Below are 11,984 nucleotides of genomic sequence, written 5' to 3'. Positions count from 1 at the left end.
AGCACCAAAAAAAGGCCTCGTGAGGACACAGCAAGAAGGTGGCCCTTTGCAATCCAGGAAAAGAGCCCTCACCAGGGGCCAAAGCTGACAGCTTGATCTTGGACTTCCCAGCCTCCAAAACTGTGAGAAATTCATTTCTGTTGTTTGAGCTCCCCATTCTAGATTATTTTGTTATGGTAGCCTGAGGACATCAAGGTAAAAATATACTCTGGGTAGGGGCGGGGGGAGAAAAAAAAAAAAAAAAACAGAAGAAGAACAGAGCCTCAGGAACCTGTGGGACTACAATCAAAGATCTAACATGTGTGTCATCAGAGTCCTAGAAGGAGAGGAGTGAGGGCTGGAAAATGTGTTCAAAGAAATGATGGGTAAAAATGCCCCAAACGTCGTGAAACACATACACCTACAGACTGAAGTTCAGAAAACAGGATAAACTCAAAGAAATCCACATCAAGACACATCATCAAACTTGGGAAAACTAAAAACAAAATACTCTAAAATATGTGCAATAACCTTCAAAGTTTCAATGAAAAAAAAAAAATATATATATGGCTGTCCTGTGCCTCTACCCAAGAATAAAATGGTGAAAGGTATTTCAAAGTCTTACCAAATTTCACAAACTAATATGCAGTGTCAGCTCAGGTCTACAACTTAATGTGACTATGGATAAGTCTAAAGTACAAACTACATACAATTGAGGTAAAATCTTTATAAATAAACACATCCTCAGGTAACTTAGCTTAAAATAGACTGAAAACATCAAAGGTCCCTTCTGTACCTTCTCTTTCTAGACTGTCAGTCTTGACCTCTGGAGTTAGTACGATTCTTAGCAGGCTGTGAATCAGTAAGCAAGGTCTCCGAAACAAAGACTGCGGCAGCAGACTGGCACGCCGACGTTCCTTGGTGTTGGGGTGGAAACTCTGCACCTGGCCAACTAACGTGTCTAATACTTTCCCTGGTTGGGAGCACTCATTTGGGTAGTTATCGCAATCAACATCTCTTGAGTTCATTCCCCCAGTCCTTTTTCTCGATCCTTCTCATCTATTTCCCAAGTGACCCTATACTTAAGCCAGAGGACCACTTCCCTTCCACCGCCACTCCCAACCCTGGACCAACTTGTGAATTCTTAATCTCTTATATCTGCCTCTGCAATTTCCCTAAAGAACCCCCTCAACTCTTTAAAGCTTCGTCTCCTTAGCATTAAGAGACTATCCAGCCCAGACAAGATGCCTTCTTTGCATCACCACACACCCTGTTTCTCTCCCAAGGATTTGGAAGCTTACATACACCTTAAGGTGTTGGAAATAATCATTCTCTTTCCCCGAGGAAATTTAAAGTCCTCTGCTGCAACGGAAAAATGTCAAACCCCTCCTTCACATCCTAAGTACGCTATGTATCAGCAATGACTTCTCAATATCGTTTGCATGACACACTCTGAACTTCATTTGTAGCCCTCACATGACGCTTAGTAACTGTCTGCTAAATATGCTCTAAAGGTACCACATCTACATGGTCTCTATCCAGTATGAATTCTCTTTTGCTGGCCAAAGGCTGAATGCTCACTAAAGGCTTTTCCGTATTCTTTGGTTTTCCCCCCAGCATGAGTTTTCTGATGTTGAGAAAGGGATGAACTCTGGCTGAAGGCTTTTCCACATTCCTTACACTTATAGGGCTTTTCTCCAGTGTGAGTTTTCTGATGCTTTGTAAGAGATGAGCTCTGGCTGAAAGCTTTTCCACAGTCCTTACACTTGTAAGGTTTCTCTCCAGTGTGTGTTCTCTGATGACGAATAAGGGCTGAGCGGTCGCTGAAGGCTTTGGCACAATCATTGCATTTATAGGGTTTCTCCCCAGTGTGAGTTCTCTGGTGTTGAGTCAGGGCTGAACAGTAGCCAAAGGCTTTCCCACACTCATTACACTCATAAGGCCTCTCCCCAGTATGAGTTCTCTGGTGCTGAATAAGGCCTGATCGATCACTAAAGGCCTTCCCACATTCATTACACTTATAGGGTTTCTCTCCAGTGTGAATGACCTGATGCTGGGTAAGGAATGTGCTCTGGCTAAAGGCCTTCCCACACTCGTTACACTCGTAAGGTTTTTCTCCAGTATGAATTCGCTGATGTTGAGTGAGGTATGAGCTCTGATTAAAGGCCTTCCCACATTCACTGCACTCATAGGGCTTCTCTCCAGTATGGATGATATGGTGGCGAATGAGAGCAGAGCGGTGACTGAAGGCTTTCCCACATTCGTGACATTCGTAGGGTTTCTCTCCAGTATGAACTCTCTGGTGTAGAGTAAGGTGTATGCTCTGGCTAAAAGCTTTCCCACACTCGTTACATTCATAGGGCTTTTCTCCTGTGTGAATTCTCTGATGCAAGACAAAAGCTGAGTAGTAACTAAAGGCTTTCTCACACTCATTACACTTCCAAGGTTTCTTCTCGGCACAAATCTTCTCGTGCCTCATTAGATCGGAATTTTAAGTTCTTTGTAAATGAATCACAGTTATGCAGTCTCCCTCCTTGTTGCTGGGGAAGGGATGACCTCTGACTACAACTTTTCCCCAATTCATCACACTGGTAACGTCTCTCCCCAGAAGATTTCTTCTGAGTGACAGCCTCCCGTATTAAATGTTTCTCATGGTTCTCCTGCTGACTCTCTAAAGAATCTTCACATTCACTGGAACTTTCTTTTGGAAATCTTTCTAGTAACACACCCGGGGCTGGTTCTTCCTCAGAAATATTCTGTTCTGGAGTAAGCTCCTTGCCTTCTGGTCTTGTCTCTCAGTCTGAAAAACAACAAAAATACACATGGGTCATTTCCTACACAGGAAAGGAAAATAACTGCTGTGGTAGGAAAATAATGAAAAACAAACAAATGAAAAACACTTACAGGGAACGGAGAAACTTGAAAGCTCTCAAAAATCGCTTCGCAATTTTGAAAGGACTTGAGAAAAGAAAGATGAGTGGGCAAAGAGGTGCCCAAAAGGGAAAGAGTGAGCAGGCACTCAATATTCTTCTATCCAGGAGGGGAGGAGATGAGAAAGAGTGAGAGAGAGTAAGACTAGGCAGAGGTCATGTGGGGAAATGGCAGATGAGATTTAAAAACGGGTGAGGTGGAGACAGGAAAAGACAGTCTTGTAAGGATTGCCCACTCTTACCCCCCCTCACTGGAGCCTCTGCACCTCATGCCTTGAGGTGATCAACGTTAGTTGATCTCGTTACTACCAGTCTTTCCCCATCCCAGGATTTCCCAATCACTGCTAAGAGACTGACCTTCAAAACCTTAAAAAACATTGGGGAGGGTATGTGCTTTGGTGAGTGCTCGGACATGTGTAAACCTGGTGATTCACAGACCTGTACCCCTGGGGATAAAAATATATGTTTATAAAAAATAAAAAAATAAAAATTTAAAAAATTAAAAAAAAAACAAAACACCTTAAAAAAAAAATCTCTGTTGGTTCCATTGTCTCAAGATGAGACGCGGATTCTCTAAGCTAGCATTCAAAGTGGTCCAGATCAGGGCACCTGGTTGGCTCAGTCGGCTGAGCATCTGCCTTTGACTCAGGTCATGATCCCAGGGGCCTGGGATTGAATCCCGCATCAGGTTCCTTGCTCAGCAGGGAGTCTGCTTCTCCCTTCCCCTCTGCCCCTCCCCCTGCTTGTGTGCACTCGCAAGAGCTGCATGCATTCTCTAAAACAAATAAATAAAATCTTTTAAAAAAATTTTTAAAAAACCAAAGAAACAAAATGGTCCAGATCAGCAACTTCACATCATCACAAGGCTTAGTGATTAAGAAGCAAATGGAATGTCTGGGTGGTTCAGTTGGTTAAGCGTCCAACTCTTCTTGATTTCAGCTCAGGTCACAGTCTCAGGGTCATGAGACTGAGTTCCATGTCAGGCTCTGTGCTCAGCATGGAGCCTGCTTGGAATTCTCTCTCCTCCTCCTGCCCCTTCCACTTATGCTCTCTCTCAAATAAATAAATAAATAAATCATTAAAAAAAGATTTATTTGACAGAGACACACACACACACACAGAAGGAGCACAAGCAAGGGGAGTGGGAGAGGGAGAAGCAGTCTTCCTGCCAAGCAGGGAGCCCAGTGTGGGCCTCGATCTCAGAACCCTGGGATCGTGATCCGAGCCAAAGGCAGACTCTCGATGACTAAGCCACCCAGGCACCCATAATCTTTAAAAAAAAAGAAGCAACTGATCACCTCTGACTGCCCCACACTTAACAAACTTCAAAGAGTTAAATAGAACGAAGTTCAGAAAAAAAGAGTGGCATGTAGGGAGAAGGGAAAATCCCTACATGCTCAGATTTGTTCTCAGTCTGTCAGGGGGCCTGCCCCAAATCCTAGGTTTCCTAGTAAGAGTTTTGGGAGAAAAGCTAAAAATGTTTAATTATTAAAAAGCTAAAAATATTTAATTAAATATTTCCAGGCTTAAATGCTCCTTAATATCCACAAATAAATCGATGCAATACAATGTTCTCAACTACATGCCATAATCAGGGAAGTACCTGGGATTTTAAAGGGCAAATGGGCAGAAACAGGTTGAAGGCAAACGGACTTTCAGGACTTTCAGCTATGGGGAATGGAGGAATTAAATTCCCAAATGTCCACGGAGAACACACAGGAAGTGGAGGAAAGTAAGAGACTGCCTGTCTGGTGTTAAGGGTTCAAGCTGAAGGATGAAGAAGATGAAAAGGTTAGGCAGGTAAGTAGCAAAAGCCTTGAAAGCAGGCAGAGGAATACGGAACTGGCAGAGTGAGGAATCTAGCAGTGGGATGCTGCCTCAGTTAGACAAGGATAAGACTAGGGAAAGTATAATTAGCAGGCAGTCCGTGATAGTATCCATTTGGATAGAAATGATCAAGTCAATTTCATGATATCTTTCAAAATAAGTTACCAGGACTTAATCAATAGTTATTACTTGCTTAGCATTTGGCCAGGTACTATTCTAAACATTTCTCTTGGATTATTTTATTTGATCTTCACAGCAATCCTATGAGTTAAGTGCTATCATTATCTTTATTTTATAGTAGGGGATTTTGAGTCACAGAGAGGATAATTCACTTGTTAAAGGTCACAGAGCTAGTAAGTAGTTGAGATTGGCTTTGAACACATTTAGACTGGTTCTAAGGTTTGCACTCAACCACTATTCTATGCTTCCTCTGCTTAGATAAAGGAAGGCAAAGGGAAAGTCAAGAGATCGATTTTTAGTCATTGATCTGAGACAAAAAGTCACACTCTTGAGATAAAATAACATATATGAAAAGCCTGATTTAAAGCCTAACAGCCAAGCATATTATTTTTTTTTAAGATTTTATTTATTTATTTGACAGACAGAGATCACAAGTAGGCAGAGAGGCAGGCAGAGAGAGAGAGAGAGGAGGAAGCAGGCTCCCCGCTGAGCAGAAAGCCTGATGTGGGGTTCGATCCCAGGACCCTGGGACCATGACCCGAGCTGAAGGCAGAGGCCCAACCCACTGAGCCACCCAGACGTCCCAACCAAGCATATTATTAACAAATATTAAAATATTGACTTCATTTTACCTTATTTGGGAAAAAGAACTGGCTTGAAAGGGTGGAAAATATTTATTTTCTAAAAAAAAAAAAAATGTAAAAAGAATGCATTTATAAAAGATGATCATCCAGAGCTGGAGTGCAGCACCGGAGAAAGGGACTTCACTGCAACGTTTCCATGGGTCTAGTGAAATCTGGAGAGGCTCCTCCACAAGCACTTCCAAGATGCTTTGACCCGTTTGATCCCACTGGCCATCTGGGTTTTATGTTACCACTCACCTGACGCTTTTGATACTTCTCTCTCTAGCTCCTCCCCACACTCCAACTGAGGGATGACATCACGCTTGGAAATTGGAAGCCCTGTTCATGGGAAAAGAAAAATTCGTTTGGTAAAGAGTTTATTTGGTGTTATTTCCTTGGTTATTAGGAAGATAGTATAAGAGAAACAAAGAGGGGAGCATGGAATGGTTCAGTGGGTTAAGAGGTTGCTTTCTTCTCAGGTCATGACCTCAGGGTCCTGGGAGTGAGCCCCACATTGGGCTCTCTCCTCAGTGGAGGGGTTTGCTTCTCTCTCTCCCTCTGCTATCCCCCCCGCAACTTGTGCTGTCTGGCTCTCTCTGTAAAAAAAAATGTAGTTATGAGTTAACTATTTTCTTGGTGGTATGGTTTCAGACTGTAAGGGGTTCAAGAAATAGGCAAAATTTTTCTCTCTAGTTTTCCTTTAAGAATAAAATCTGTCCGGGACGCCTGGGTGGCTCAGTGGTTAAGCAGCTGCCTTCGGCTCAGGTCATGATCCCAGTGTCCTGGGATCCAGTCCCACATCGGGCTCCCTGCTCAGCGGGAGCCTGCTTCTCTGTCTGCCTCTGCCTGCCTGCCACTCTGTCTGCCTGTACTCACTCTGACAAATAAATAAAATCTTAAAAAAAAAAAAAAAAGAATAAAATCTGTCCAATACATATTAAAAGTTAAGATGTTGGCTATACCTGTCACAGAATGTAGATTTATTTGTAAAACAGTATCTCAAGCTCAAAGTCCCCAAAGTGTTCCTGCCATGTCTCATAATGGCCCTGATGAGTCTGACACCCGCCACCCTGCTCCGTCTTCTCTCTCTTCCCCTATCACACACTACTCCTCCCACATGCCCTGTGCCTCCAGCTGGTGGTTGCCTTTGAGATGTGGGCCACATTCCCTTTAACCCCCTTATACAAGCTGCTTTCTCTTCCTGAATGTTCTCCCCCTGCCGCATCCATTCAGCTATTTCTATCCTGCTCACACTTCATATCTCAGCTCAAGTGTTACCCTCTCAGGGAAGGCTTTCCCGGCTCTCTGGGTTGAAGAGCCTTGTTCTTTCCCTTCTTTCGGGTGATGCACACACTGACTTTGGGCGTCATGTCTGTGTCTCCTATTTGATGGGAAGCTCTACACGAGTCTAATTTTGCTCACGGAAGCAACCCTGGTTACCTGGCACAGAGCAGAAACACTGTATTTGTCAAAGGCTGAACGAAGGAAGGAACACTTGAAGAAGAAGTAGTAGAAACAAGTTAAAATGAAGTTCTGTAAAAGTGGGCATGGGAACACAGGTGGGGAAGGGAAGAGAAGGATATCAGACATTGCAGGAGTGCCAAGTCTAACCTTGATCTATGTGACAGGCACACAGCTCAGACCGTCTCCTAAAACGCAGGGTAAGGGAGTAGAGTGGGCCATGCTCCTCGGAATCTGTAGCTGATCTATTTACTGCGGATAACACCGATGTCTACTAATTTTTCTAATTCTATATAAAAAAATTCATGTACAACTTTTTTTTTTTTTTTTTTAAGATTTTACTTATTTATTTGTCAGAGAGAGAGCGAGCGAAAGCGAGCACAGGCAGACAGAGTGGAAGGCAGAGTCAGAGGGAGAAGCAGGCTCCCCGTGGAGCAAGGAGCCCGATGTGGGACTCGATCCCAGGACGCTGGGATCATAACCTGAGCTGAAGGCAGCTGCTTAACCAACTGAGCCACCCAGGCGTCCCTCATGTACAACTTTTATTGATACATTAAAACAGACCAGTTCCCTGGGATGCAAGCAAATGTTTCTCTTTCAACTACCACTTTTGCCTTGGCTCCCTGAACGTACCTATGAATATACTGGGTAGTTTCGTTTGTAGTCAGCATTCCAGGGTTTATGATGCAGCTCTCCAAAAATAAATGGTAAAAACAATTCATATAATAAAATAAAGTTAAGAGAACTACCTAATTGGCAAATCATCTACTCAAAATAATTTAATTCTTTATTTTTATTTTTATGTTGGTTTTTTTTTTATTTAAATTGAATTAATTAACAGAGTATTATTCGTTTCAGAGGTAAAGGTCACTGATTCGTCAGTCTTTTTTTTTTTTTAAAGATTTTATTTATTTATCAGAGAGAGAGGGCGAGAGAGCAAGCACAGGCAGACAGAATGGCAGGCAGAGGCAGGGGGAGAAGCAGGCTCCCTGCGGAGCAAGGAGCCCGATGCGGGACTCGATCCCAGGACGCTGGGATCATGACCTGAGCCGAAGGCAGCTGCTTAACCAACTGAGCCACCCAGGCGTCCTTGATTCGTCAGTCTTATATAACACCCAATGCTCATTATATAACCTGCCCTCCTTAATGTCCAGCCCCCAGTTATCCCATTCCCCTCTCCCTTCCCCTCTAGCAAACGCTGTTTGTTTCCTAGTTAAGAATCTCTTACAGTTTGTCTCCCTCTCTGATTTCATCTTGTTTTATTTTTCCCTCCCTTCCCCTATGCGCCTCTGTTTTGTTTCTTAAATTAAACATATGTTGGGATGCCTGGGTGGCTCAGTTGGTTAAGCAGCTGCCTTCAGCTCAGGTCATGATCCCAGCGTCCTGGGATTGAGTCTCACATCGGGCTCCTTGCTTGGCAGGGAGCCTGCTTCTCCCTCTGCCTCTGCCTGCCACTCTGTCTGCCTGTGCTCACCCTCACTCCTCTCTCTCTGACAAATAAATAAAATCTTAAAAAAAAAAAAAAAAAAAACTTAAAAAAAATTCACATATGTTAATTCTTTAATACTTTAAGTATGAAATCACTACCCTTTTTATTTAAGTTCATGGTCCCTTAAGGCCATATGCCTTAGGAGTGATCAACACAGCAATATAATTTATATGGTTTCCTCTCTTTACAAATAGTAACAGTAACAGACTAACTGGCAGTTCCTTTCAAACTTTAGTTTCCTGAAAAAACCTCAGCAACTGAACTTGTTAAAGAGCTGCTGCTCAGTGTGCATGTGCTGAGGCTGGAAGACATAGGAAGACCAACCTCAAACTGTCCAACAGAGGCTACTGACTCTGTCTCCCCTTTCCTCTGAAAGAGATCTACAAATTCAGATCAGAACCCCCAGCCTTTCAGACCTATGTGCTGGGAGGCAGGTCTGAAGTTGTCAAATCGTCCCACTGCCTTTACCACAGAGTCTGCTATTCTCCCAGGGTCTCAGGCCAGAGCCTACAGAAACATCTTGACTAATTTCCCTTCAATCAGAGAGAGGTATGTTTCATCTTGCTGGGCCTCTACAAACTTTTATGGGGCTTTATTTACCTTTGGAATAAGACCCCATGTAGGTTTTCCTGCAGTCTGACTACAAATACCTAAACTTCCCTTACCACACTCCAGCTCACCCTACAGTGACACACATACCGTGAAGACCTCCAACGTGCTTACAGACTTTCTGCCAAAGCTGTTTCTCTCTCCTCTATTCTATTCTCCAACTACCTACTCTCTCTTATTTTCCAAAGTATAGCTTTTATCCCAGTATTTTTTCCCTCAAATACTCTAGAGGATGGAAAACCTCTTCCAAGGCCGTTTATGACTTGTCCTACCAGTCATTCCTGCATCTTTATATGTATATATATCTTCTTATTGATTAACTATTTTCCTTATCTCTAGCTTATTGTCTTGGTAAATTTTATGGGTCAGGGAAACTGGCTTTTATTACTTTGTGTCTGACCATGAGGCCAATGACAACACCAAAGTGCGAGTAAGAAGTGAACTGAGCACTCACTGTATCGAGAAGGAATGCCAAAGGGAAAGTTCTGCACAAGTGAGGAGCATTTACTGTCTGGTTCATCACTCATCATTTTATCAGGATGAACCCAGTGGTCTAGGAATCATGAGTGAGCAATTCCTAAACAATGGAGGAAACCATATTTCTGTTCTGAAAACAAAAGAGAATAAAGAAGAAATTAACCCACCTGGGATGCAGGCAGGGGTCAGTAGCACCGTGGTCATGCCATCTTCTCCAGCATAGAAAAGGTGTGAGTCCTCAGAAAGTAACCCTACAAGTGGAGTCAGGAGCCATGATGATTACTCTTGCCTTGTGGTAAACTTGAAGATACTGCCGTACACAGCTACTTGTCACCTAAGAAGAGTCAACACAGGAAATCAAGGGACAATCCCACAGCATCCCTGAATCAAGACAAACATGACCATCACTGCCTTCCACTCCTCCTATACTCCTGTGACCTTAAATTCTATTAAGACTCTGCTATGAAAATCTGGACATATAAATTAAATACATTATTTCTCTCTCTGATCGGCTGAGTGAGAGTCAAAAAATACGCAAAGTTTCTGTGTGTCCATCCATTCCTCACTTAAGGACCCATTCTTGTCCTATTCCAGGCTCACAGGATGAAGGAAGACTAGTTAAAGTCTTCTTGAACACTGGTTTTTCAGATACAATACTGGCATTCTTAGGAAAGCAATGGGTCTTAAGGGGGGGGGGGGGGTCCTGGATTCTAAACAAATCCTGTGACTTCTGGAATCCTCACTTTACCCATCTGCCAAATGGGTATGACAATCTCCTTCCCACCACCTTATGGGGCTCCCGTGAAAAGAAAACGAAATCATTATCAAAAGCCACACTGTTGGATCTGATGATTTGGGGTGCAAGGGAGGCATACATCATTCCAAAGACCAGCAGGGCAAGAGGTAGCGGGCTCTCCCGCAAAACCTCAACGTGAGACCAACCAGATGGAAAGGGCTTGTGGTCTCACAGAGAAGACGTGATGCTTCCCCTTCCAAAGACTGCCCAGCCAGAGGGCAGCCTTTCCCTTTTTCTCTCCAGCAGGCTCTGCGGCCGCATCCCTCCGAAATTCTCACCTCTGCCCCAGGCTCCATGGCTACTCCCTCCCCCGGCCCACGCAGGTGACGAATGCCGCGGGAGAAGGGAGCAGCGAAAGCGCGAGGGACCCAGGGTGTCCACCGCTCTTGTGCACTCAGAGGCCCCGGACCGCGCGCGCGCGAATCTCACAGGGCAGCCTGGCGCCACCCCGGGGCCCTCCCGCCGCCCTGCTTCCGGCCACTCAGACTTGGAAGGCCCCGCGTTCAGCCCTCCTCGACAACAGGCTCGACCTCCTGCTCGACGGGGAGGAAGCCCGGGCCAGGCAACAAAGGTATCTAGGAGCCCGCCAGGCCAAGTTTCGCCGGCCGAGCTCGAGGCTGAACTACAACTCCCAGAACCCTCCGCGGGGGGGGGGGGCGGCGCACGTCACGGAACGCCGCTTCCCAGAGGACTCCGCGGGACGCTAGCCAGGCGGACCTCCCCATTCGGGGCTAATAGTCCCTCGACGCCAGGCAGTTACCCTGTCTACGAGAGCGTCGACCCCCCCTAGAAAAACCCTTGCTGGCTGCTCGAAAGGCGGCGCCTTCCTGATGCGGACTCTGGACCCAGGATGTATTCGGCCGCGCTAATCCCCGCCTAGCATGACACATTTACTGCCCCGCAACTGTGAGGGGCTAAGGGCCTGGCGGCATCCTGCCCTTCCCCCGCCGGGTTTCTTCTTTACCTGCGGTGCTCCTTGCCTGTGGCTTCCTTTCTGCGCCTCGGTGGTGTGAGCCCATTGTGATGGGAACAGGGATTATATAAAGTAACCAGGGGTGTGTATTCCAGGCTGTGTCTCAGAATAAGGAAAAGTGAAATCTCGCTCCTGGAAATTACCTCAACACAGACACAGGTCCCCAAGAAGTTATTAGTTGATAACTGGTATAAGGACCTATTTTATATTTTTATTTTAGCCCAGAGGCTTCCATTGAGGTTAAACAATAACTTTGTTGTTTAACCCTTAAACAGTCCCTGCTCCCCTTCCCCCAGGGGACTTAAAAACAAGTCCCGGAAACTAGCTCCAGGTAACAAAGCCCAGATACAAGGGTGGGTCAAGCCAGGTGGAGACATCTGATGGGGGGGGGGGCGGGGCGCATACGGTCTCCTAGCTACCAAGGTGATGGGCTGGTTTCCATGACTACTGTGGGGTGAATTGTAATTCAATTAGCCACCTGTGTGTGGCCAGGCCCAACCGCATGGCCTTTGCTCTATAAAAGTTAGTCTGGAAAGCAGGGAAGGGTCGTCCAATGTAAGTCGGTCTGATTCTTGATGCTTGGCGTGAAATAAAGCTTTGCTTGACTTTCGCTTTGTATCGTCTCGCTCCTTTAATCACA

At 45.0% G+C, this 11,984-nt stretch overlaps 1 protein-coding gene across 1 annotated transcript; it reads right to left on the bottom strand.

Annotated features, from left to right (window-relative positions):
- Positions 1–499: 499 nt before the first annotated feature.
- ZNF892 (zinc finger protein 892) lies at positions 500–11,129 on the bottom strand. Its single transcript, XM_059188429.1, has 4 exons — positions 10,650–11,129; positions 9,743–9,909; positions 5,798–5,878; positions 500–2,779 (listed from the first exon to the last, which is right to left on the bottom strand). The coding sequence occupies exon 4, from the start codon at positions 2,456–2,458 to the stop codon at positions 1,514–1,516; it is 945 nt and encodes a 314-aa protein (XP_059044412.1). The 5' UTR covers positions 2,459–2,779; positions 5,798–5,878; positions 9,743–9,909; positions 10,650–11,129; the 3' UTR covers positions 500–1,513.
- Positions 11,130–11,984: the final 855 nt, after the last annotated feature.

The sequence above is a fragment of the Mustela lutreola genome, chromosome 9, assembly GCF_030435805.1.
Source record: "Mustela lutreola isolate mMusLut2 chromosome 9, mMusLut2.pri, whole genome shotgun sequence".
NCBI classification, from domain to species: domain Eukaryota; kingdom Metazoa; phylum Chordata; class Mammalia; order Carnivora; family Mustelidae; genus Mustela; species Mustela lutreola.
Note: the sequence above shows the minus strand (reverse complement) of the source record. Positions and strands in the feature narration are given on the sequence as shown.

Excerpts from the sequence above, each read along its gene's own strand:
- ZNF892 (XM_059188429.1), bottom strand. The coding sequence starts at position 2,458 with ATGAGGCACGAGAAGATTTGTGCCGAGAAGAAACCTTGGAAGTGTAAT.